General features: G+C 39.8%; 1 protein-coding gene and 2 non-coding genes across 3 annotated transcripts; all 3 read right to left on the reverse strand.

Annotated features, from left to right (window-relative positions):
• Positions 1–2,104: 2,104 nt before the first annotated feature.
• On the reverse strand, positions 2,105–2,177 carry trnaa-agc (transfer RNA alanine (anticodon AGC)). Its single transcript has one exon. It is a non-coding gene; the product is annotated as a tRNA-Ala (tRNA).
• A 1,115-nt stretch (positions 2,178–3,292) lies between these two features.
• trnay-gua (transfer RNA tyrosine (anticodon GUA)) lies at positions 3,293–3,381 on the reverse strand. The gene is given in 2 exon segments: positions 3,293–3,328; positions 3,345–3,381. It is a non-coding gene; the product is annotated as a tRNA-Tyr (tRNA).
• Positions 3,382–4,035: 654 nt separating this feature from the next.
• Positions 4,036–23,922, reverse strand: tmem214 (transmembrane protein 214). Its single transcript, XM_085770313.1, has 17 exons — positions 23,665–23,922; positions 16,364–16,569; positions 15,604–15,754; positions 14,696–14,830; positions 13,535–13,617; positions 13,099–13,204; positions 11,349–11,430; positions 10,601–10,702; positions 9,381–9,522; positions 8,638–8,729; positions 8,430–8,478; positions 7,916–8,023; positions 7,705–7,822; positions 7,497–7,593; positions 6,465–6,633; positions 6,215–6,366; positions 4,036–5,383 (listed from the first exon to the last, which is right to left on the reverse strand). The coding sequence occupies exons 1-17, from the start codon at positions 23,846–23,848 to the stop codon at positions 5,257–5,259; spliced, it is 2,103 nt and encodes a 700-aa protein (XP_085626439.1). The 5' UTR covers positions 23,849–23,922; the 3' UTR covers positions 4,036–5,256.
• Between the last annotated feature and the right edge of the window lie 1,976 nt (positions 23,923–25,898).

The following is a 25,898-nucleotide window of genomic DNA, read 5'->3' on the forward strand; positions in this document are numbered from 1 at the left end:
AGTGGCTGATGAGGAACGCCCTCAGTGGCTAATGAGGAACGCCCTCAGTGGTTAGTGAGGAACGCCCTCAGTGGCTAATGAGGAACGCCCTCAGTGGCTGATGAGGAACGCCCTCAGTGGCTAATGAGGAACGCCCTCAGTGGTCAATGAGGAACGCCCTCAGTGGTCAATGAGGAACGCCCTCAGTGGTCAGTGAGGAACGCCCTCAGTGGCTGATGAGGAACGCCCTCAGTGGCTGATGAGGAACGCCCTCAGTGGTGAGTGAGGAACGCCCTCAGTGGCTGATGAGGAACGTCCTCAGTGGCTAATGAGGAACGCCCTCAGTGGCTAATGAGGAACGCCCTCAGTGGTTAATGAGGAACGCCCTCAGTGGCTGATGAGGAACGCCCTCAGTGGTTAATGAGGAACGCCCTCATGTGGATGTGGAAGGACAGGCAGGTCAGACTGGTGCTTCCCAAGCTGTGTTTACATTTTGCCCTGCTGTGATTTATGGCTCATATTGTTGTTGTTAGGTCATGGGAGCGGGCATGAGGGGTGGAGGGGGGTGGGGGGGCAGTGGCCTATATGTAAAAATAGACATTTAAATTATTACTTTGATCCTTACTTCAAACAGACACCTGGATCAGAGTGAATTAGAAATAACATACAGTCGCTCACGGTAGCAGTCTTGTTGAGGGGTGTGTGTGCGTGTGTGTGTGTGTGTGTGTGCGTGTGTGCATGCATGACTGTGTGTCTGAGGCCACCTTATCTATATATATGAGATTTATAGTATTTCTATGTCATTATTTCCTCATTAAAAGGATAATGGGGAAATAGTCGTCAAGCTCCCATAGACTTCCATTATAATACATTATAATGGGAGTCTATGGGAGCTTTTCTTTTAATCTGACATTACCAAAAAACTAAAAATTCCCCCAAATCATTATTGTTTCTAATCAATGACATGTCCAAGCCTGAAATAATCCCCACCCAACAAATCCAGTTTGCATTCAGTATTTTGAAAATAGCCCCCTTTTTGTGTGCGTTTTTTGCGATTTTTTTTTCCAGTAACCTATACACTGGATTTTAAGGGGTTAAAAGTCTGAAATTAATTGAATATTTGGTATGGATCAACAGAGGAGAAGTAGACTAGAAGATCTATGCAAAAAAATCTGGAAAAAAATATCAAGGTATACTATTTTTATAGCGTTTTCTCCGAGGCCATTTTTGGCCTCATGTGGTAAGAGTGTGCGTAAAAAGTGGAAAATGGGATTGCAAAAAAAATAAAAATCCATTCAAATCAAGTGTGTTACTAATCAATGACATGTCCAAGACTGGTAAAATCCCCACCCAACATATCCAGTTTGCATTCAGTATTTTGAAAATATCCCCCTTTTTGTGTGCGTTTTTAGCAATTTTTTTTCGTAGGACCCTATATACTGGCATTTAAGGGGTTAAAAGTCTGAAATTAATTGAATAATTGGTATGGATCAATAAGGTATACTATTTTTATAGCGTTTTCTCCGAGGCCATTTTTGGCCTCATGTGGTAAGAGTGTGCGCAAGTGAGGATCAGGCATAAGGGTTAACTAGCACTGCTTTTACCCTCCTGCTGCAGGATGGATGCCCCACAGATGCTCTACTAGATTTAGCCTAGGTCTGGAGACTCTGTTACTTTTGTTGGGTTAGAAAACAGATTATTTTTTGTTCATATTAAATCAATATTTTGGGGGTAAAATAGAAGTTGGTAGGCTATGCACAGAAAAAAGTTTTTATCAGGCTGTACTAGTGCCAGAGAGCCAAAAAAAAGTCATTTCCTGATCTTTTCTATGTACAATAGAAGGACATAAACATCTAACAGCTTTCTTCAACACATACCTCACAGTTTGTTGAAAGTTTACTACAGTTGACTGACACCACCACGTCTGTAAGTAACATCTCCCTGTCCAAGGATAAGGATAGGATACTCCCCAGAGGGTTTGATGTGAGTGTGCAGTGCAGTTCTGGTGCTTGTTGCTATGTCGAAATGTGACGATAAGATGCAGCTTTCTGATCTCAATACACATTTTGTATTGTACAGTATTGTTTGTTTCACATGTGTTGCTACAAAAAAAAGAAAATGTGATTGGAGGATGCGGGCATCGATCCCGCTACCTCTCGCATGCTAAGCGAGCGCTCTACCATCTGAGCTAATCCCCCGATGCCTGCGACCATTACGTCATCCTAAATTTGAGGTGTTACAATTGAGGTGTTACAATGTGTTACAAGGTGTTTTGTCCATGGTTCTGTCAAGTAATGTATTGCTTGAGGAAATACAATGAAATAAACTACTAACTCAATGCACCCAGGAACAAAAAGGGGGAACAAGCTAGGAGAACAACAGGGTAGTTTGTTGAATTTAGCCCTACTGTAGCTGCACCACAAGAGGGCAGTAACAGACCACAATAGGCTTTAAACAGGGCAATTTTCACATTTTCAGAGCACATCGATCTTGCAAAGCTGTTTTTCAGCAAAGAGATGCAGTAAGTGACACGCACATGGAAGACAAAGAGCCTCCATTCTTCCTTGCAACAAGTGAAGCCATTTATTAAACCATCACAATTACTCCAAAGCTGTTTAATTAAGGTAAAAACGTAGCATATTTAAGGTACAAATCCTGAATAGTTCCTCTTTGATACCACAACTAATAAGGACATCTTATCTGAGCTCTCACTTGTGTCAGCTCCATTTCCTCTTAACGTCAAATTTTGGTACAGGTGTAGTTCTTGGGTAATACTTTCCCTGTCACCGGGGTCACATAATTTGTTGTGAATGAAAAAAAATATTGGAGGATGCGGGCATCGATCCCGCTACCAGCGAGCGCTCTACCATTTGAGCTAATCCCCCGCGGTGCACAAAAAATGGGACGTTACATCACGTGACGTCGTGAAATGATTGTTTTTGGTGGACTTGTTGGGTTTCTCCAATGCGGACTTCATGTAGGAAAAAGCTTTCAGTTGGGTCACATTCGCATTCTCATTTCTTTACTTAATTTCCTTCCTATTTTTTTTAATTTGTGTATATGTCTTTTTGCAGTTTGATAATGAAAAATAAAGCGAAGTAAATCGCCAAATCTAACCATCAATGACAATTTTCTATGTTAATGGATTTAACGGACACCAATAACGTTACAAAGTTCGGGTTCGATGCGGCGACGCGAACCGGCTAACGGCTCATGCTAAGCTAAGCTAAGCTAAGCTAAGCTAGGTGGCTCTACAGCAGCTAACGCGTTAGCATGTCGTCAATAATGATAAAGAAAAAAAAAAGTTGTACCCTCCTTCGAGCCGGATTTGAACCAGCGACCTAAGGATTTCTGGCATCATACCTCTACAGTCCTCCGCTCTACCAACTGAGCTATCGAAGGGGCTGGAAATGACTCCTGTAAATAATCCTTGTATAAGTAACATTACACATCCACTTCCACCGATAGGGGCTAATGGCTACTACCAACGGTCACCAACGTTCATTACACGTTTAAAACGCTAAAAACGCAGCCGTTGATCAATCGATTGGGACAAATTCTAAGTAGTAACTGTTATCTTTCTTCGACATTTAATAATTTAAAAAATAAACATTTGTGGCTACAGGTCTTTATGTTGATCTAAAAGTCGTGTCCTTACCCTTATGAAAGTCATTAGCCTGTTAGCCCTGATAAAACACAGGTTCATAAACTAACACATAATTACTCTTGACCTATTTATATAAAACTTAACCTTTTCAAGTAGACAGGGAAAAAAGGCACCACATGGTCCAGTTAGTTGCTCATTTAATGGCTTACTTGGTTGCTATCATAAAGATTTTTATAAACGTAAAGATTCATGCAATATTTTATGAACATTTGACATTGAACTGACATCTAAGAACAATAATGACTTTATTAATCAACAAAGGGCAATTAATTTATCTGTCAGCTCATGTTATATTTGCATAGGAAGTATCTTCTTCCATCCCATCCCATCCCATCCCAAATTGATTGATCAATTTTTACTGTAATCCTGCCGACCAACAAACCAGAGAATGGGGTTGAAGTCTTTATTATAAATCATTTACATTACAAAGTAAGACATTAATCATTGCCATATCCATCCAAACACCTTTGTTTATAAGGAGAGGTTAGTGAATCAGCTCGCCAGACGAGGAAAAGGAGGAGGGGATGGTTGGTTTCTTCTTCTTCTGAACTCTTTTATTTTTGCCATTCAGGAGGATGTTGGCACAGGGTTAATCATACTACAGTTTGGACCATGCACTCGAATACACACATACACACACGTACGTACAGAGACTATCATCAACCTTCAAGTATGAGTACACACAGGTGCCGCGCTGATTTGAGCTCAGGTGTTTTGAGCCGCTGATGGCAGATGAAAAGAAAAAAAAAAAAAAAAAAAAAGGTGATAAAACAGGACAGAAAATAAAGCAGCAGAAAGACGAGACACAACGAGGTGATGTGCAAGACACAGACAGTTAGTAGCTTTCTTTTTATTTATCCTTCTGGACCTTCTTTTTTTTTTGGGACCGAGACCCTTTCGGTCCCGTTCAGATTCACAAAGTCCAGGGAAATCGATCCTGACTCGTAAATCCTCATAAAATCTTTCCTGTTAAAGGCTTGATGAAGGCTTTATTCGGCCTGACACACACACACGCAGCCATATTGCATCTGACGTCATAGTGAGCTGGACAAAGTGGAGGCGACAACATGAAGTGGCCCTCTAAGTTGAATTGTTGAGGTCTTTGAGTCTGGAAAAATCTTCTTTTTTTTTGGTCTTTTCCCTGCTGTTTACCAAGTTTTCACATAACACTTTCTTTTTTATTTTTAATATCTTTAAATAAAAATGGTTTAGAAATCATCTACAAACCTACATCTTCTATAAATTACATAATTTGTTAAAGCAAACAGTTGAAATTTTGCAGTAGAAAACTCAGGGAGAGAGAGAAAGAGAGAGAGACGACCTCTGCATCCAGCAGTGACAAAAAAGATTGGTAGAAAAAAACATCTTTACAACAGCAAACTGATATTTTAATTTAGCCAAAAGAGACGAGATTGAAGGGTCCTTTTGAGTGAGAGTTTGTTTGTCTGATCCCACAGTGTCCAATCATGGCTTTAGAAAGGAGCCGACGCACTGAAAGGCAACCTCAGACTGGGTCGGTGTGTGTGTGTGTATGTATCTTAACTTCTTGTGTTTATATATATCGTGTGTTTTGTGTGTGTAAATTAGTCAGCATCTGGTTGTGGCGTTAATCATGCTCGCGTCAGGAGCTCCTGAGCCCACGTCTTGATGGCCGAGGTCGTGTGTTGGAGCAGCTGCCACGTGGAGTTGGTGAAGGACAACGCGTGGCCCTGCAGACACGACACCGACACCTCGCCGCTGAAAGAAAAACAAAGAAAATCATCAGTTTTCAGCAGCTTCCCATCACCTCAGCTCATACGATGGAAATTCAGACTTTATTTTGGAAAGGTCTACACAAGCAACTTATAAATCTATCACCAAGCGGTTTATTAAATTGGCCTAAAACAGTGGTTTGCTAGTAAAATATTCCAGTAGTGATGTGAAATAAGGAGTTTCAACATACTGGTACAACTTCTGAACGAACAATGAGGCAAACAATGTTTAAATCTATCAAACTTTGATTCCTATGCAGAAATTTATGTCAGCAATATTGATGCGGATTAATGTGAAGCAGAAATATTAGATTATGTAGTATCTTGTCATTTATTAATGTTTCGTAATTCATTTTGTGCAACTATTTCACAGTATGTTGATGTTTTTACACCACTTCTAGCTGCTGTTCCTGTGCCTGATCAACGTGATGCAAATACTTCTACTTGTTTTATTTTATCTAATTCAAGAGCGAGTTTGAAATTCAATTTTAAACATCATCCTAATCGTTTGAAATTCGATTTTTGGGTTGTGCAATATTGTTGTTATTGTGTATTTTTGTGCATGATGTGTGTTTGTGGTCTTGTGTTGTCTTCCGCTGCTGGTAACATTGTAATTTCCTGTACTTAAACATCATCCTAATCCAGTTTTAATATTGTGATACATGCATTAAATCTCCACTTTGTGAATTTAAAACGTTATAATTTTGTTTGAAACAAAACAGCTGATGCATCTGAGCTCCAGACAGATGTTTAGACATTATAATCCTGCTGCGTTATATGCTCATAAAAAGACGAACGGTGAGTAAAATGCACTGACTTGCAGGACTCCTGTAGGTTGGTCCACGCTCGGTGTAGCAGGTCGGACATGTAGGCCAGAGCAGGCAGGATGTAGTTCTGATGTAGGAGGAGCAGCAGCTCCTTCAGATACGCCAACATCTGGAACACACTGTCTGGGGTGTTGGTGTTTATCTGAGAAAAAGAAACAACAGGAGGAGAAATTATATTAGCTGTGAAACATTAAAAAATGTTACGATGCCACAGTTTTCCATTGCTTCCTTCAGCCTTACCCATTCTATGACCTGCGGCGTCTTTTCTTTGACCCAGAGGATAAACTTTGTGGTGTTTTCAGAGACGAAGACGGCTGCTGTTTTGGCGTTTTCCAAACCTTGTTCCATCAGTGGCCCCAGGACGCGCGCACACTCAGAGTAATAATAAGGAGTGTTCGTCTCCAACCAGCTGCACAACATGAAAAAACACAGGTAAACATTTTATAAAATTGCATTAAAAGTTTCCAAACATAAAGAGTTAAAAGATTTGCAATTAGATCTGTGAAGTGTTTAACCAAAAAACACAGTTGTAGTAGTTGAAAACTCTCTAAAATTAATTCACTGCAGTTTTTTATTATAAAATTTTGGATTTGCAAACTTATTTGAGGAGAATATTTGTGGATTATTTCACTATTACTATAAAAAAAAATTTTAAGTATATTTTTTTGGCGTTTTTTGGCAGAGAGAGGGGGAACGACATGCAGGAAAGGTCCGCCCGACACGGGAGTCGAACCGAGGACACCCGTGCCGAGGACCGCAGCCTCAACCACCGCGCCACGCACCACCCCATACTATTACTATTAATCAACCTGTATAGATATTTAACATTCATCAATATTTAAAATAAAAAGGCAGTGGTGGTTGATGATGATTTATGATTTAATCAATAGTAGTGATTGAATATTACAGAATAAGAAAAGTTGAAGGCAGAGCAGCTGTAGTAGTGGATTGATCAAGTGCACCTAACAAAGTGGCCATAGAGTGTTTTATAAGAGCTATAATAACGTAAAACCAACACTGATCCAGTGAAGCAGACAGTGAATAAACTACTTTGTTAAGAGCAGTGTTATCAGGAGGTGAATCAGAGGAGTGTGTGATACGCAGCTGTTTTTAGCTCTGGGCTCATGAGTCAAGAAGGTCAAAGTCTGAGACATATTTTCACTGTCAATATCATAAAAGTGCATGAAAAGTTTGTCTGGAAGAGAAAATGTACAAACATGAGGTAAACTAGTTCAAGGTTTGAGTCGCAGCAGTTTGAGGGTGGGGTCGTACCTGAAGCCCTGTTTTGAGTAGACTGTTATTTTGCCCCAGGCCTGCTGAGATACTGCCGTGACCCCTGAACTGCGCAGATACCTGGCTGTGGTGGAATCTGTTAAAAAAAAAACAAAAAAAACAACAACACACAAACCACCGTTATAAAAAACACCCAAGGCCGGTGTGACTGTGACAGATAAAACAGGCAGCACAGACTCAAACCGACCTGTGAAGGAGCCGTGAGATCTGATGTCGTGTGCGATGAAGCCGGCGGCGAACACCAGCAGAACCATGAGCAGCTTCGACCAGGGGATCCCGTGACCTCGCATCTTCACCTGCAGATTCTGGAGCAAAAAACAAAACCAAATCTTATAGATAAATCCACATAATCAGATATCAAATCAATATATTTGATCGCTGAGCGGTGCCCGTCTCACCTGGCACAGGTTGTTGCACTCCTGTAGGTCGTTGGATTCGATGGCGTCTCTCATCTCCTCGTTGGTCACTCTGAAAGACTGGATCGTTTCTTCCAGGTTTTTCCGCAGCTGAAGATGGAAAAAACAAACAAACACCATTTAAATACAAGATGACTTTAAAATGAGTTTATCTCTTTTTGGACAATAGAAAAGTTCACTTTGAGGACAAAATGACTGGTTTAATATTTGGTCTTATTCATTTTCTTCTCAGTATAATTATATTTTCTTGATTTTATACAGTGATTAGATGCTTTTTGATTTACTAACATCTTAATTCAGTGTCTTTTTTGAGCATAATCACCATTAAAATCATCCCATAGGTCGATGTTTATTGTTTTTAACATGTGATCTGTAAATAAATCAACCTGGCTTTCTTTATTTTGAACTTTAATCCTCTCTATTGCATCACATAGAATGAGGCTTAATTATAGTAATAAAAGCTTTAATTACAGTTAATAATCCTCAGATGTCATACCTTTGGTGGCAGGATTTTCCAGGACTTCAATAAATGATTCAACAGCAGACTGGAAGAAGAAAAGAAAAAACAGCGATCAGCTTTAAAATACAAACTAAAACCTCTTGTGTCCAAAAATGTAACTTGGTCTTTGTTAAAAAGCTTAAATCTGAAATATTTTAAGTTTTAAAGTCAGTGTATAATGCCAAGACGTGTGTGTTTCAGTCACCTGGACTGGGGTAAGTGTTTGGTGTAGAGCTGCCTCCACACTCCAAGACTCTGTACGTCCACACACAGACACTCGGTCATACAGTTCAGCAGCTGCAAGAAAGAAAAGAATTAAGACAAACTGACTGATTTAAGAGATAAAATCATTTACGAGACGCCACATTCAACATAACGGCCTCTATGAAAACACTATAGAGACAGCAGCAACAAGTCAAGACCACATCCCATCAATAAAAGTGTCTTATAGAGATGTAACATAAGTATGATCCTTCTGTTGGTGATAAAAATGGTCTTTTCTGAAAGACTGGCACCAAAACCTAAAGTTTCCTGTTCATGTTTTAGATAAATAAACCAGAAAGTAGTGGCACTATTTTTGCAATAATCCACTAAAACAAATGCAAAGAAGTAAACCAGACACTTCTGTCCCAGTTTCACCCACTTCCAAATAGCTGGAGGAGGTGAAAAGTCTTTGGAGGTCAAGACTGCAGGAACACGTTCAGTAGAAAAAACAACTTTATTATGAGAGCAACATAAAACTATGGTGCTGATGGCTGTTCATACAAACAGTGTTACAAAGTGTACTTTCCCCTGAAGCTTCGCCATATACCAATATGATATTTTAGACCGTTCACGATGCTGCTCACCACAAAGGACCCATTATCAACTATTCACAACATAACAAGACTCCAGTTGTGTTTGTAGGAGAGAGATCAGTTTCTATAATGTTTATTATCCAGGTCTCACCTCTCTCTTCATGTCGTCTGGACAGTGTGGTGTGGCTCTGGACAGGAACGACGGCAGGTATGTGTGTAACGTGCTCTCGGGCTTGGCTCCAAATGCGAGGACTTTCAGTCGGGGATAGAGACGTCTGAGCTGCTCCTGCAGACTGAACACAAACACCAGGTTATTAGTTTTATGACAAGGTAAAAAAAAAAGTTAATACAGACCCCTGTACTGTTGACTTTTCTGTCATCTAGTAAAAAACTGGAAACAAATAACTTAGAGTTCCCAATTCCAGTTCCCGACCAGATGCGCTGGTCCGGCCTGAATATACATTGACCGTCCCAAAAAAAAAGTCACAGCCTCTAATATTTTGTTGGACCGCCTTTAGCTTTAATTGTGGCATGCATTCGCTGTGGCGTAATTTCAAGAAGCTTCTGCAATGTCACAACATGTATTTCCGTCCAGAGTTGCATTAATTTTTAAAAGATTCTCAGTGGAGTCAAGGTCTGGACTCTGTGGTCACATTGGATCACGTTTCTTCCTTGAAGATAATGGTTCTCCATTATCCTTCCAGTTTTTAACATGTGTTGGACAGTTCTTAACCCAGTTTTAGTCTCAACAATCTGCTGTGATGTTTTATTTGCTTGATTCCAATAATTTGACCCTTCTGAAACAGATTAACATCTTTTCCACGACCACAGGATGTGTCTTCCGGAGCCTTTTTTCTCTTTTGGCCGGGTCCGGGTCGACTTCTGTGCCACACTTTGTTCCATCTCTACTGCTGTGAAGCATGCGCACATGCATTGTCCAGTTTCAGTCCGATTAAGGCAAATATACATGCAGAAGCATTAATAATAAGAATTCATTTTTTTTCAATTGTCATGTAAACGTACACAAAGCAAAGGTGTGGTCGGTGTGTTTAAATACAGCTGGAAGAAATGATCGATGACAAGAGACTAAGAGGTAACTGAACATTTACCGAATAAAGATAAATGAAATTCCATTAACCTTCTGCGCTTCAGTGCTTATAAAAATCAACTACAGTCACTCTGCTCCTCCCAGACTCACATCTTGTAGCTGTTTGAGAATTTTTACCCTCAAATTATACTTTAACAACCATCCATTTTCTACTCCCACTTATCCCAACACTGTGTAATCATCATGCTGAACACAGGGAATAAAAAAGGGAAGATTGACTCGACTGCGTGGCCGAGTCTGCATCGGTTGACGGTGACAGTCACCTTGATGACAGGGCGTTCTTGGGCATGAAGGCAAAATCCAGCAGAGGAAAGAACTCCTTAGGACCCATGATGCCGAATCCCTTCGTCAGGTTTGCATGAAGTCTGGAAAAGGACAAGACAGAAAAAAAAATCTGAGACTCAAGATAGAGATCAAGCTGGTCAACTATAAAAAATGATAAAACAAAGTCAATCACAAGACATTTCTACATTGTCCAGATCCAAACAAATCCACTGCTTAGAAACAGGAATAACAGACTGTCTCTTCATCTTTACAGGTGAGTTCATATTTGGTTGTCACACAGGTCGACAGAGTTAATAAGTGTAGATTTGTGTTGTGTGAAAACCAAATATGAACTCACCGACTATTTTGCAAACACAGAAACTGAACGTAGTTGAGTGGCTCTATGCTCTATTATATCACAAATAAAATTGCATTTGTTTAATATAATTTGATTTACATAAGTCCAAAGCATCATAATGTTTATCCTGTTATTCTGTATCAATGTAGTAATCTAATTTGTAGTTGAAATAAATGAAACTGATAGAACATTTGAGCACTTTTCCTGTGCAGAAAAAAGTACCAAAACTTGACTCATTTTTCTTTCTCTCATGTGAATAGTTTTTAGTTATCACATTTTTCCAATGACAATTAACTAAATATTCTTGGCTGCTGGTTAAAACACACAAGATGTTTGAAAAATTCACCTTGAAAAAATGTTTTTTTCTTATTTTAAGTGGTTGAACTTACAGGAGAAGTCGCTCCAGGTAGGAAATGGCGTACGCAGACAAGGACTTGACTCCGAGCACAGGGAGCATGATGCCCAGCCACACTGAAACACAAAACAAAGCCTCTGATTCACCTCGAACTGGAGGAACGTTTAGTTCTGGCTTTAGATGAGTCAACAGTGGGACTTTTCATCTCTTTGGGAAAAAAGGGAACAAGACGAGCCTCCCAGCAGCAACAGCCAGTGAGACACGGTTTAATAACACACACAGAGTTATCTAACATGATGAAAACTGGGGGAGCACGACGGCAAACAGCAACCCATTACTTTTTCTTCTACACAATTTAAATATCAGGTCACATCTTGTCCATTTTTCTGTTTTCAGTCTGTGGCTCAAACAGGAAAACACTTGCTGACAAGATCAGAGAGTTTTCAGTGACATTTCAGAGAAGAAGCCTGCGCTGCTGTTTTAAACTTATCTATAATTTAAAAGATAAGACGCAGCAGAACTTAATGCATTTGTGGCTCAGATGGAATCAGCCGTGTCTTTCTCTGCCTCAAGGGAGAAAAATGGTTCACAATAAACTTATTTTTTGCTCATGAAGGTCGTTATGTAAGAATATTCATCCTCCCTCCCCGGCCCACACATACACAACACCCACCTCTCTGCTGACTCTCCCACCCTACAGCCTCAATAAGTACTGAACACCCACTGTGTTGTTGCTGAGGTTATCATGTGTTTAAAGGGATAGTTCAACATTTTGGTAAATTCATCTACTGCCACAATCCCTATAGTCATAGGAGTAGGTTCATTACCTTTAACCTTTGATCCCCTGTCCCTCATCAAACTCATCAAATACACAATCCAACAACTCCAAAACCAGTGTAGAAGTTTTGACCTGCACATTCTACACGCTATGAAATAATCATGTAACATTATGTAACATTACGACACATGAAGCCAACACTCTGAACTATTTGCGCATTTGAAATCTGTCTGCCCAGCAGCCATGTCTGTAATGTAGTTCCTGCTACACATTTACCTCTAAAACAACTCTTGTCTCGTAATGTTACATGATTATCTCATAGCGTGGCGAATGTGCAGGTCACAACTTGTCCACCAGAGCATTTTGGAGTTGTTGGATTGTGTATTTGATGAGTTTTCTATGAGGGACAGGGGACCTGTACCGTTCACCTCCATTGGGTTCTCTGAGCAGCTCACGTCTCTGCCCCACTGATCTCAAAACAACATGCACCGATAATTAAAGGTAAATTAACCTACTGCTATGACTATAGGGGTTATGGTGATAGGAGAATTTGCCAAAATGTTGAACTATCCCTTTAAAATGTTTGCATGGACAAATAATTGGAATAAAAGCCGATCTGAATAAAAGTATATCATGTAAACACATCGTTTGGAAATGTTTAATCTGAACCAGCTCATTCACTCTTTCCAGTCAAGATGGGTGGTTGATGCCGGTCTTTATTTCACATCTATGTAAACAGTGACGTTGGAATTTCTGATCAGAAAGATTATAGTCAGATTGTAGAAAAAAATTCACATGCAAACGTGTCTAATGGTTGTGTTACTGTTCTAACGTGCGCTGTTGCTTCAGTGACCCAAAGCCCAGATTAGATTGTGTGTCATCACAGATAGTTGGGAAAAAACGGGAGAAAGGACAAACTGGGGGGAGCAGCAGCACAGTTCAACAGGACAAAGGATGAAATACTGAACTGTGTAAGTGTCTGACTGACTGACTGACTGTCTGTTACCTCTCAGTCCCTGGCTCAGGTCGTAAAATCCTGCCTGGCCCAGAGTCCACATGATGGTCAAACACTTGACTGGACGATTCTGAACCGACCGCAACAGCTCCAGATACTAGAGAGGAAGGAAAGACGTGCAAGAAAAAGAGAAAGAGAGAGAGAGAGAGAGCGAGAGTGAGGGGGTGTTACGACATTTACTGTAAAGGTATTGCAAAAGACAAATCCTCCATTACACAGACTGGACAACAGAACTGAAACTACCAACACACACACATAGTAGTTGGTTTACAGCTTGCTAAAGGCCAAATGGCAGCAGTTCAATTTGTTAACTTCATTTTGCAACAAGTACATTGAGGAGCGAAGTGAAGCAGTGAGTTGTGCCAGTTATGTGCAGGACTCAAGATCACACACACACACACACACACTAAAACACACACTCTCTCACCTCTGGCAGGTTCTGGGTGGCTATTCTGGGTTTGTCCTGTAGGACTGCCTGGATGCAGACTCTGTAGCCGTGCAGCGGTTCACCTGGGAACAAAAGGAAAACGCTGCTGAGTGTCTTGATCACCTGGTAATTTCTCTTTCTATTTATATCCTGATCCCCTCACAAACTGTTGATTAACCTGAGGCAAAGTTAAAAAATATAAGTACACCCACCCAGTTTCCAGTTTAATAGGCACTCGTTGCCCAAACTAAACTAAAGAACCCGACCCATTTATTATGAATGAAGGCTCTTGGTGTAATGCAGCTCGATTTGAATCACTAGCAGCACAACTACATCCTCTAAAAATGACCACAGAGTTGAATTAACACCTCTGAAACAATGTCAACAAGTGGATTTATTACAGGACCGGTGGATTCAGCTACATTTAGCTAAAAAAGACATTTAGGTTAGATTTGACAGTGACTGATTTAATTTCATTGTTCTAAAACAATGCCGAAACAAAACATTTTTATTTCCCTGCTGTCTTGCTGTCAGCTTCCCTCAACCATAGTATGCAACCGATGTAAATCCACAGCATGTAGTAAACTTCATTCATATTGGAAGTGTATTTTTCAGTGTTTTTCTGAGGCTTTTGGTAAGAATCTGGTACCCAACCCTTCAGTGGCGACCCTGGAGGCCATAAGTGTCTTTTCTTCTGTCAATAAATATAAAAGGATAGTGGAAAACGGACTCTGTGCCTGCCTACATATAATTTGTGGTTGGGATAATTGTCAAACACTTTACATCTGAGAGACTGAGAGACAGAGGAGATACATTTGGTACCGAATTACCTTAAACATGTGAGCTCATAGACATTGGCTTTTGAATAAAACCTCACAGTGCAAAGAGCATGTGATTCTGTATGTCTATCTAATTCTGCTCTTGTATGTTTTTGTTTATAGTACCCATCTTAACTATGACCATGGGATATCGTTGTAATCCAAGATGTGCTGTGTTCTGTATGTTATGTGTTCTTATGTTTTTTGTGTTTCCTTCTTTCTCCCTCTCTTTTTAAAATTTCTCTTGAAAATCAATAAACACATTTCTAAAAAAGTGACAGTGGTGAGAGTAAAAGACGAGCTGCATGGTTTCCAGACGACTTCCACCTCTGCGTGTATTTACCTGACTGTCTGTCCAGCTCCCTGAGCATAGTGTAAACACAGTAGTCGAAGAAATCTGGCAGAATCTCGCTGCAGCGCCCGATGAGGCCTTTGATCACGCCCTTCAGCTCCTTCCCTATAAGGCAGTATGGGTAATCTGGAGGGGGAGACACAAGGAAAGATGGATGTTAGGGAAGTGACCCCAAGAGAAAGCCCCGAAATAAGCGGCCTTTTGAAAACCCAGTATTATTTAAAGAAAAAAACATCTACACGGCCAGAAAAAAAGGGAATAAGTCAGTAAAAGAAGTATGCTAGTACTGTAGGCCTAGTAGTAGTAAAACACGTATGAGAAGTGGGCAGACAACTACGCAATCACGCAACGATGGAAACAACATTTTTAAAAGCCAGTAACATTAGAAAGCGTCTACACTGCCGGAAAAACAACAACAAGAGTGGCTAGTAATAAAAAAAAAACGCTGTACAACAAGTGGAAACGCGCCTTAAAAAGGGATACTTCACCCAAAATCGATAATTCACCAATTTTCTACACTGGGAGCTACTACTACCACAACAAGGCTAAAAACAAAGATCAAATTAATTTTTTCCGAACAACTTTTCCATGTTGCAGCTTCAGGACACTTGGGTCAGTACAGACGAGCAGTATGGAGGTATCTGGATGTTTCATAGTGTGTGTTTTGGACGATTCAAAAGTGAACTCTATCCGCCGCCATTATATGAAAATCTGTTGCCAGCCGGACCCCCCCCCTAGAACTCCTAAAGCATTTTGATGACTCTGAAAGTTCTCCAAACCCTTCCTCGGCATGATGGTGTAAGTAGATGATTGGTGAATTATCGATTTTGGGCGAAGTATCCCTTTAATAGACTTAGACTATCTAACATGCACAAATGAAAAGTCTGATTGTGACGGACCGTGAGCGTAGCTGCTGAGCGTGGGCTCGGTCTCGGGTGCAGTCAGGTTGAGGTTGAGGTATCCTGCCAGGTCTTTGACCCAGACCGACGGGTTGTCTGGGAACAGAGTCTGACTGCGGGCCAGCTGCTGCTTCAGGTCCGCAACGTCCAACTTTAAAAAGAAAAAGAAAAAGAAAAAAACAGAAAATAAGATGACGGAGGGGGGAAACATCAGAGAAACAAACACTTTCATTATGCCAAAAGATGAGACTGTTGCTTCAGCATGTGATTATCAGCGACGCGATGAGGATGTCACAATGCTGCAGTGTTTCCATGTTTGTATGGGAGAAATGTATACTATTTATTACACTTTTCTGAATGTGTATGTATGTATGTGTATGGTATATACGTTCTCATGTCTTTTAACATGTTGTCTTTTGTCTTACTATTCCTTTTTTTTAAGCACCAAGGGAGTTGCTCCCATAATTAGGTTGTATGTCTTTACAATGACAATAAAAGATTCAGATTTCTGATAAGTTTTGGAAACATAGATCTATTGTTTTGGCACAGAAATACATCAGTCAAGTTGTTACACTAGTACTGAAGAAGATAAATGATTAGTTTTAATGAATTATTTAGGAAAAACACATCGGTTTGGGGCCGAAAACAAACACAGACTCTTTATATCATCCAATATATCGTGTGTAACATCACATACACTCATTTTCATTGTGAAGAAATCCAACATTTCTCAATAACGCTGTAGTTTTTCAGTACTCACACTCTTGAAGGCTTCTTCCAGGGTCTTGTGGGTGTTGGTGGGGGTGACCGTGCTGCTGCTGTTGGAGGAGTGTGACTTCTTGGATGGTTTGCTAGATGACGGCTTCTTGTTCTGAGGCTCGGCCGGCGGCGGGACCTGCTCCTTGTTCTGTTTCTTCCCCATCTTCTCAAAGCCGTCGTACACCGTCTCCGACATCTTCAGGGGCGCTGGAGGAAAACACAACACAACACAACACAAGGGCAGCCGCGGTTACGACACAAGACGGTGGCGATGGTGACAGAGAGCAGCCAGCTTCTTTCTTTCTTTCTTAAACTTCTTCACTCGTCTGTAACACTTTCTTCTCTCGTCCCCCCTCCCCACTGAGTCCTGAGATCCGAGCTAATCCGTGAAACCATGCCATTCCCCTCTCTCCGGCTGCTCCCTCCCCTCCCCTTCCCTTCCCTCCCCTTCCCTTCCCTCCCACCTCTGCTTGCGTAATGGGGCTGTTATTATCCGAGACAATATTCAGGCAACGCTCATTACAATTCACAGAGGAACAGAGTTGAGAACCAGCAGCAGCACCTCCTCAACAAGTCTTCCCCTGTGCGCTTAACGTGCTGCTAAGACCCTTTAGTAAACAAACTAAACTCAGTTAAACCGCTCAAACTAATTTAAAGTGTTGACGCCGAGTAGCCGACCAACACAGATATGTTTGTTCAGAGTTTTCCACTTCTGCATATTATTGCATGGTGACGGTAACACTAAATTAAATAATAAAACAACTTAAATTATGAGAATCTATTATCACCAAGACTTTCTTTAGTCCTAATGTAAAAACAACAACTCACAAATCACAGCATTTTAAAACACTCCTGAAAATCTTTTTGTGGGTGAGTAATCTTGGCTTTCTCTTTTTTACTTTGTCTTTTATTCTAAATTTGTTTTAAATTCTTATTTATTATTCCTTGTATTGTATTTATTTGTTATTTCTATTATTTTTATATTGTCCATGATTAACTATATTGTATTTTTACAGCACTTTGGTCGACTGAGGTTGTTTTTAAACGTGCTTTATAAATAAAATGTGACTTGACTTGAAAATACACAACTAAAAACTACTTTCTTAGGCATAAATGTTTACAACAAGGTCAGAAACATACAGTATTATATAGCTTCATTATTAAAGTAAACATACAGCTAAGCTTTACAGATTTAATTAACATTCGTCAAACAAGAGGGAAATTGTGCATTTTTTAAAAGTCTGTGTGAGAAAATTGTCAATCTTAATCTTTAAACAGCTCCACCATGAGACAGTTAATCGCTCGACTCAAACACACACATCCAATCAGTCAGAATAATTGTAACGTACCCACACAGGACTCCGGCACTTATTCACCCAGCAGAGAAATTTACAGTATTTGACTTTGAGTCCACGCGAGCGACTGCACATAAGCGTTCCTGTGAGACGCGCCCGTAAACCGGGGTAGTTGTTGACAGAGGTCACCAGTTGTTCCCTGATCGTTCAGCCTGTACATGCCGCTGAGGAACCTAAAGCTATATCTGGTCTATAAGTGTGTGTGTGTGTGTGTGTGTGTGTGTGTGTGTGTGTGTGTGTGTGTGTCATCACGTCTCATCTCCAAGTGGATCCTCCCCCAACTTAATCCGCTGTAACTTCATTGAGAAGTTGCCCAGTCGGGATTATTCCTCACTTCCTCCACCACCACTAGCAGCAGGTTGGAGTCATGACTGGCATCTTTCTCTCTCTCTGAAGTCCAGTTGTCATTTTTATGAATGATTCAGCTTAGTAAGCACCGTTACAGCTGGAGGAGAAACCTCTGAAAGCTGAGACCTTCACTACTGTAGGTGCTGGTAGTTTGACCAGTGTTCACGTCTATTAATACAAAACAAACGTCCATAAGCGTCAGGACGCCTCCTCCTCCTCCTCCTCCTCCTCCTCCTCCTCTGACCCTGTGGCACCGTCTGACATGGGAAGACATCTGCTATAGTGACACTAGCGAGTACAGGAAATAGTGAAAAACAATTATTTATAAGTAGGGTTGCAAAATTCCGGGAATTTTCAAAGCTGGAAACTTTCCATGGGAATTAACAGGAATATATGGGAATAAATAAGAAATTTACAAAATTGAAGGTTGGCCCTTAACAGGGAACTTAAATATAGTTGGGGAAAATTTAATTTTACTTTTTGATTTTTGTTGTTCAGTAAAAGAATTGATTGTTCATACAATTACAACTTGATAAAGTTCTACTCACAAATAAATCTGTTGAAATGTTTTTTTTATTGTAATATTTTGCATGGATGTCTGCTTATGACAAAACAAAATATTTACATTTATGTTTGGACATGATACAGTTTGTTTAAATTACCCCCAATTTCCAGGTAATTTCCAGTTAATTCCCATAAATTCCCATAATTCTCATGGAAAGTTTCCAATTTGGAATATTTCCAAAATTCCCCAGCTTAACTTCCCATGGAAAGTTTCTGGAAATTTACCGGAAATTTACTGGAAATTTTCCGCCCCTTTGCAACCGTATTTATAAGTAGGGATGTCACGATTACTTGTTTTCACATTTAATCGCGGTATTTTCTGATTTTGTTTTATGAAATTTTCCTCTCAATGTATTTGGTAACATGAGATAAGGGTCATTGATGTGATGCAACTCTGTGTGTAACTGGTATTTTTTCATAAAAATCTGACTTCATACAGAGAAATAAATCTGGACTCAAGTGTGGAATAAATGTAATTCACTTTTACACTATGTTTCTTGATAACATTTTTCATAATTTGTAACATAATTTAGAAAAAAAAGATGTGTTTTTAGTATATGTCCTGCCCAGTATTACCAAAAATGCATTAAATCTATAAAACTTATTTCAATTTAATTTTTTTCAGAAGAAAGTATATATTTTTTTAGAAGTACACTTAGGATAAAATATCATTCCTCTGTGATACACCATTGGACATTTTCAGGGGCATTCAGTCTTACTTTTGTTGAAAAAAAAATGGTCCAAATGTCATTTCAAATGACATAAAACCAACGTGAATACAAAATATTGTTTATTCTAGTAATGCAACTCCACGGTTCAGCTCTGGTATCCTCTCTGAAAATAAAGTGCATCCTCCAAAAACTCGGCTGACATGACTCTAAAATGCACAATGCTCCGTGATGTTGTTGGTTAATAATAACTCTGCTCATTTGTTTACATTATGCAAATCACAGACCATGGTTGCACCTGCAATTTCTGCACCTCTGGTTTGTCAACGAGCAGCTCAGCAACACTTCACTACTTTGGACATGTAGCCTACTGTATATATTTTCATAGATGAAACTAAAAACCAGGGTTGAATTGCCTTGAAAAAGAAAACATGCAGCACTATGTATGGTATAAAAATACCAACATGTTAACACCATCCAAACATAAACATGGTGAACTAAATAGCAACGAGCAGCAGCTGAATTTTCCCCCTGCTGGAACAGATACAGTATATAATGTGAATACTGTAATATTTTTCTGTAGTTCTCACAATGATGTAGGTAACATTTTTGTGACACAAGGCTTAAGCCATTTGTAATTTTATTCTGGAGAGCATCCGAGTTGTTGAGACAAAATGTCAGAAAGCAACTACAGTGCAACTCGTTTACGGAGCGATAACAAACATCTTTCCATAAGAGCCGAACTTTCTGGTCTGACACAATCACTTTTGTTAGAAGAGATGTTGTTTGATCCTGTAACATGTTCAGACGTGTTAAGCCAAATTTTCATATCAACTGAACTGCTTTGAATATGATTTTCTGAAGCTGCTCTACAGGGAAAGCAGATTTTAAATTATTGATGATAAAAGATTTTGTTAAATGATTTCGAGGAAGAAAAAACATTATATTATCAGTCAAATTGGTCTTTATGGTTTTTCTGTTGAGGACACTACTTTGTGAAAAAAAAGGTACAAAAGCCTCCAGCTGAATTTCAGGCTAGGGGGAATAAATGTGCAAAAAAACACAGAGGTCTCATGATTCAAACGCTGCAGGGGACAAAGTAAGATTGTGCAAGAAAGCTCATTGATTGTGTACCGATATAGATCGACTCCGAGAGCTCAGCATTAATCTAATCATCTGCAGAGCTGATGAAAAGTTGTTGCACACTTCAAGTCACACATGAAGTTACTCTCTAGTACTTAAATAAACACAGACCAAAACTAGGTCAGTTAAAGGGTTTATATAACAGAGGGTGAAGTAGATAAAACATTGACGCCACCTCCCCTCTGACACAGCCACGGTCACTGTGATCAGACAGACTTTGGACCGACTGATTTGCTGATAAAAACGACTGCATTAAAATCAATTAAAAAAAAAAAAACACAGCTGTGGTGGTGAGATCTAATCTCTCCAGTCAGTCACCCATTATTTAAATGAAGAGGATGTGGTAGGCTAGACAAGGGTAGCTGCTGCCCTTTTTAACGAGACGAAACAATTCATCGAAGGTCTGAAGTTGTGCTCATCTTGGTGAGGTCGAAGAGGTCGAAGAGGTCAGGGGCCGGATTTATCAAGCTTCTAAAACGCTGCGAAGAGTCGACTTATGAGTAAAAAAAAATCTTCTGAAAACTGCACTTGAAAGTTAGTTACCAAGCGTCTAACTCACACTTTTAGTGAAGTGTGGGACTGAATCTTGAGTGTCATATCTCAGTGAATAGTTAAATGGCCAATGGGAGTGTATATTCAACCGTATTTTGGCAAAAAATCTTCAAAATAATACAGAATATTAACATTGGAAATGAATCAAAAGTAGATCTTTCCTAATCTTTCCAATTTATTAATTCCGTGTCATAATGTTGGTGAGGTGACATCCTTTATTAAATCCCTGACAAGGATGACACCTTCTCTGTCCAGTGTCCACACGATTTTGTTTGATCAACTGCTCGTCATCAAACGAAGCCACAATGTCCTTCCTTTCGCACACGTCTCTCTCGCTACTGGCAACTCTTAACCACTTAGGACACTTCTCAAGGTCTCTTAAATATCTGGGGGAGTAGGAGTGATGCTTTGACTTCAGAAAGTTGATTAAAAAAAAAGCTTTTATTCTTAAATTTGAGACTAAATTCCACAAATTCTCAGCACTTCAGACTAAAATGGCGCTCTAAGATGCTTGATAAATAAATACGGCCCCAGATCATCACACAGCGATGGTTAACAACAGCACTGTGATGTTTCCCGTGGGTAGATTAAATTAGCGGGGTCCCCCAGGTTAATATTATCCGCTGGTGTTCGCTCAGTTTGTAATAGGTTTTCCAAAGTTTGCTGTACGGTAATTGCATTTAAGACAAATTAAACAGTTTGCAACACGTAGAAACTGTGCAGTTATAACAAGGCCAACTGGAATCGGCCTCGACATCAGGGGGTAGAGCAAATTAACTTGGTCCTTTATCATGTCAGCGTTGGTGCATACTCCCAAACTAATTATAAGTGCAAATATCTGGTCGACACAGTGAAACTGGATTTATCAGGACCCCAGGAGTAGAAAAAAATGAATAGATTTGGGAGCGTAACATGCTGGTTATAAGAGGAAGATTTGGTCACACAGCGTTTTCCACTACAACTGTGACCAGACAAAGTCCCCATCCAACTCTGATATGAAAGGTTTCCTTTAATTAACACTAACCAAGTTAAATTGTGTTGAGAGCTCCAGAGCTCGTTCATATAAACTGCAAATCGTCCACAAAAGAAGAAATTTAATGAAACTTTCCCAATATCTTTCACAATCAAACAAATTATTTGAGTGAATGAACTTTTTGGAAACTTTACAGTCCACTGATTTACTACAAAATAAGAGAAGGATGACTTGATCCTGGAAAAAGGAGTCGTCGTGACTGTTTGGTACATCTGCTTTTAACGACAAAGTAATGACCATAGTTGGATCAATTATCTCATATGGATGTACATAATTTATATGGATATTTGTTCTTACTTGTCTCATCCCTGTTTTATTTTGCTCTACCATGCTCCTTATATTCTCATTATATGTATGTGCCCACTGAATACTTGAATCTCCTTTGGGATCAATAAAATATCTCTACATCTAAGACTGTTAGCTCATAGACTTTCATAATGTTTCAGCTCTGTTAGCGTGGCGAATGTGCAGGTCACAACTTCTCCATCAGAGCGTTTCGGAGTTGTTGGATTGTGTATTTTAAGAGTTTGATTAGGGACAGGGGACCTGTACCGTTCACCTCCATTGTGTTCACTGAGCAACTCACGTCTCTGCCCCGCGGATCTCAAAACAACATGCACCGATAATTAAATGTAAATGCACCTACTGCTATGACTATTATTATGGTGATAGGTGAATCTGCCAAAATGTTGAACTATCTCTTTAACATTGAAAACAGTGTATAACGAAATTGAGGATATGGGTAATTATATTTCCCCATTCCTCTTTACTGTATCGCAATTTGGGGGAAATTTACACATCAACAGCTGATGTCTCAGAAGTGACAGCTGTCACTGTGGGCTCAGCGCTAATACCCCGAGCGACGGCTAATATGATAAACTCACTGACTTTGCAGCGGTCAGCTCCAATTAAACAGCACAGTGGAGATGCGTTTTAAAAAAGTCTAACATCAGCAGAAGAGATAGAAAAGTCAGAAAAGACAGAAACACATGCAGCTCCTCAGTGATGACGATGCCTCTGTTGACACAGTCACTGCTAACGGGCGAGCTAACTGCACATGCCATTTATAAATTCATATATATTTGTTTGGTTTTTGGTTTTGTTTTTTCGTTTCTTTGTGTGTGTATTTAATATTAAATAATAAATAAATGGGGGGAAAAAAAGAAAGAAAGGGGGAAAAAAGAGCTAACTGCCCATGCTATCTGATTAGCAACAAGAGCTTCCGGTTGTGTGTGGACGACGGAGGACGTAGTCAAGGATGGCTCGTTGTTTGCTACTATATTTAATATAAACAACGTGTTTCTACTTTATCAAAGTATAAATAAAAGTCAAATAAAATAAAAAAAGTAGTTATCATAGGAAATACTGCGCGATGCTAAGCTAAACTAGCCTGGCTGTCAGTCACATACATAGCCGTTGAGCTTTCTTCCTCTTCTTCCTCCTATCCGTTACTCTCTGTCTGTCTGTCACAGCGGAGAAACACGGTGGAGTTTAACGTTAAAAACAACAGTTTGTTACAGGACACAACCAGCCGACAACACCGGCAGCTCCATCACCACCCTCCGTCGGCGGTGAGGAGGTGACCGAACCGACCGACCGGGCTGAAGCAGCGGCTCCCAGCGGGGCCGTGTTCACTTACGTCTGGACGGTTGGTTGGATTCACCCAGAGCTTTCCTGCTGCCGCCGCTGGCTTTCTTATCAGTCGGGTTCTTCCCTCCTCCACCTCCACCTCCTCCTCCTGCTCCTCCCGAGCTATTGCTGTTCTTCTTTCCCTTCTTCACGACCTCCCATTTGCCAACCGAGCCGTTATTATTTGAAGCCATGTCTCGTCTCCAGGTCCAGGTCTAGGTGCTGCTGCTGCTGCTGCTGCTGTGTGAAACAGAGCGACGTGACGGGATGTGACGTGCGACGCTCTGACTGACAAACAAACGGCTCAGATCATTTAAACGTCCGCGTGCCACGTCTCGTTGTAGGTATGACGTCAGGGTGACGCGTTACCAACCGGACCGTTAACTTTTATATCTGGTTCAACAGGTATCATGAAGTCCATCCCCAGTTTAATTTATGCTGGAAAAATGTTTTGTTTGGCAGAAGTAAGTGATATATTTGTGTTAATATAAGTCTTAAATAGTTATATCTTCCGACAGCAATCACTTACATAGACTGCCGCTGTCATGTTCTGCTATGGGACAGACAGCACTGAGCTTGCTTTTGGACGGTAAATATTAAAAAATAAACCGTACAAAGGTATATTTACAACTGTTACTGAATTACTGTATGTACATCAATGTCAGTTTTCAAACAAAAGGCAAAATCTTCTTGCTTCAAGGTTTTATTTGTCACTCTAAAGTGAAGATTAGCCTGCCCTACAGTAAAAATGGCATAAGAAGAGGAGTAAAGCAATATATTAAGCGGGAATATATATATTTAAGCATAAAAGATGTTCAATCAAACCCACACAGTTTGAAACAACGTTCAAAACACACACACAGCCAGTATCACCTAAATATAAAGCCCGCTAGCTTAATGCTAACGTATAATGCAAAACCTCATAGACGGGCTAACAGAAATTAGCATCGGCGCTGTCAACACGTCACAGTTTTAATATTTTGTTCATGCAAGAAAGTCACCGTTTAATCCGGAGTCTGTGGTCAGTTCATAACGTTTGTTAGGAACTTGCACCGATGTTTTTTTATAGGTTTACCGCTGGCTTGTTAAATTATTTTGAAGAGATTAATGTTGGTCTCATTGATGACTACGGACTGAAATCACCACAGTTACGTAAATAAATAAATGTTTTACAATGAACCGATCAGTCTAATAATTTTTATTTTGTTAAGTCAACATGGTTACTGTATATCTATCGTACCAGTTCGATCTGGTACGAGTTCACCGGTCGGAAGTTACGAGTGGCCGTTATAGTGACTTTCACCGGTAAAACAGGTCGGAAAAACACGAGTGTTGCCTGGAACGCTACGTCGTAAGTTGTGACTTGAAGCTGTAATTTACGATTTCGGACCACTTACTTCTGCTTTAATTATTTTATCCAAATTGTATATACATAAATCTAAATTTTCTGGTAAGAAGCCAAACTTCTTGGAACTGTCTGCATTATGTTGGTCAATATATCTCCTCCCTCTGTGATTGTGAGAATAAAAAAGCTGTTAAAACGTATGATCTTCGTAAGCTTTACAAAATATTTATTTAAAGGTACAATATGTAAGTTAAGTTTGTGTTTTTGCTGTCATCCCCTGACGTATTTATGATGGTTTGGTTGTGTATTAATGTTGTATACACTTATTTCATCTAAGTGTATTCAGTCTTGTGTATACTCTTGTTGTCAATAAAGTTGTTTAAAAAAAAAAGAAAAGAAAATCATGAAGTCTAAATTATGTATTGTGTATTTTAGTCTATGATTTTAGTCTATGCATCTAAAATTGTGCTACTTTTATTTAGCAAAGTCTTTTATTTAAAATTGGTGAACAGATTTAAGATATCTGTAGTTTCTCAATGAATTTGTCTGTAAAAGTGGAAAATAATAACTGAAAAAAGCCATTTCCCAGAATAATTTATAGATAAAATGAATATTTGGTTTAATTAAAGCAGAAGTAAGTGGAATGTTTGTGTTAATATAAGTCTTAAATAGTGCTATCTTCCGACAGCGATCACTTATATAGAGTGTTTGGTCTGAAACACGGGTCTGTCAGTCGCTCTGCTCTGCTGTAAGCCCAGGAGAAAACTTTCCTTGTATCCTACAACCTTTATCCAATGAGGAGAGAGAACGGCATAAAGGGGCGGTCCTCTCTGTGTGTGCAGCCAAGGGATGCGCATGAATGTGGTGATGTAGGGACGAGGGCGAGGACTGCTAACTCC

Source organism: Trachurus japonicus, chromosome 24, assembly GCF_045865225.1.
Source record: "Trachurus japonicus isolate A0001 chromosome 24, Traja_1.0".
In the NCBI taxonomy this organism is placed as follows: domain Eukaryota; kingdom Metazoa; phylum Chordata; class Actinopteri; order Carangiformes; family Carangidae; genus Trachurus; species Trachurus japonicus.

Coding starts and splice junctions, on each gene's coding strand:
- tmem214 (XM_085770313.1), bottom strand. CDS start 23,848: ATGGCTTCAAATAATAACGGCTCGGTTGGCAAATGGGAGGTCGTGAAG. Junction 9,523..10,600: donor AAGAACGCCCTGTCATCAAG/GTGACTGTCACC, acceptor GTTTGTGTTCAG/TCTGCAGGAGCAGCTCAGAC. Junction 8,730..9,380: donor CAGACGACATGAAGAGAGAG/GTGAGACCTGGA, acceptor TCTTTCTTGCAG/CTGCTGAACTGTATGACCGA.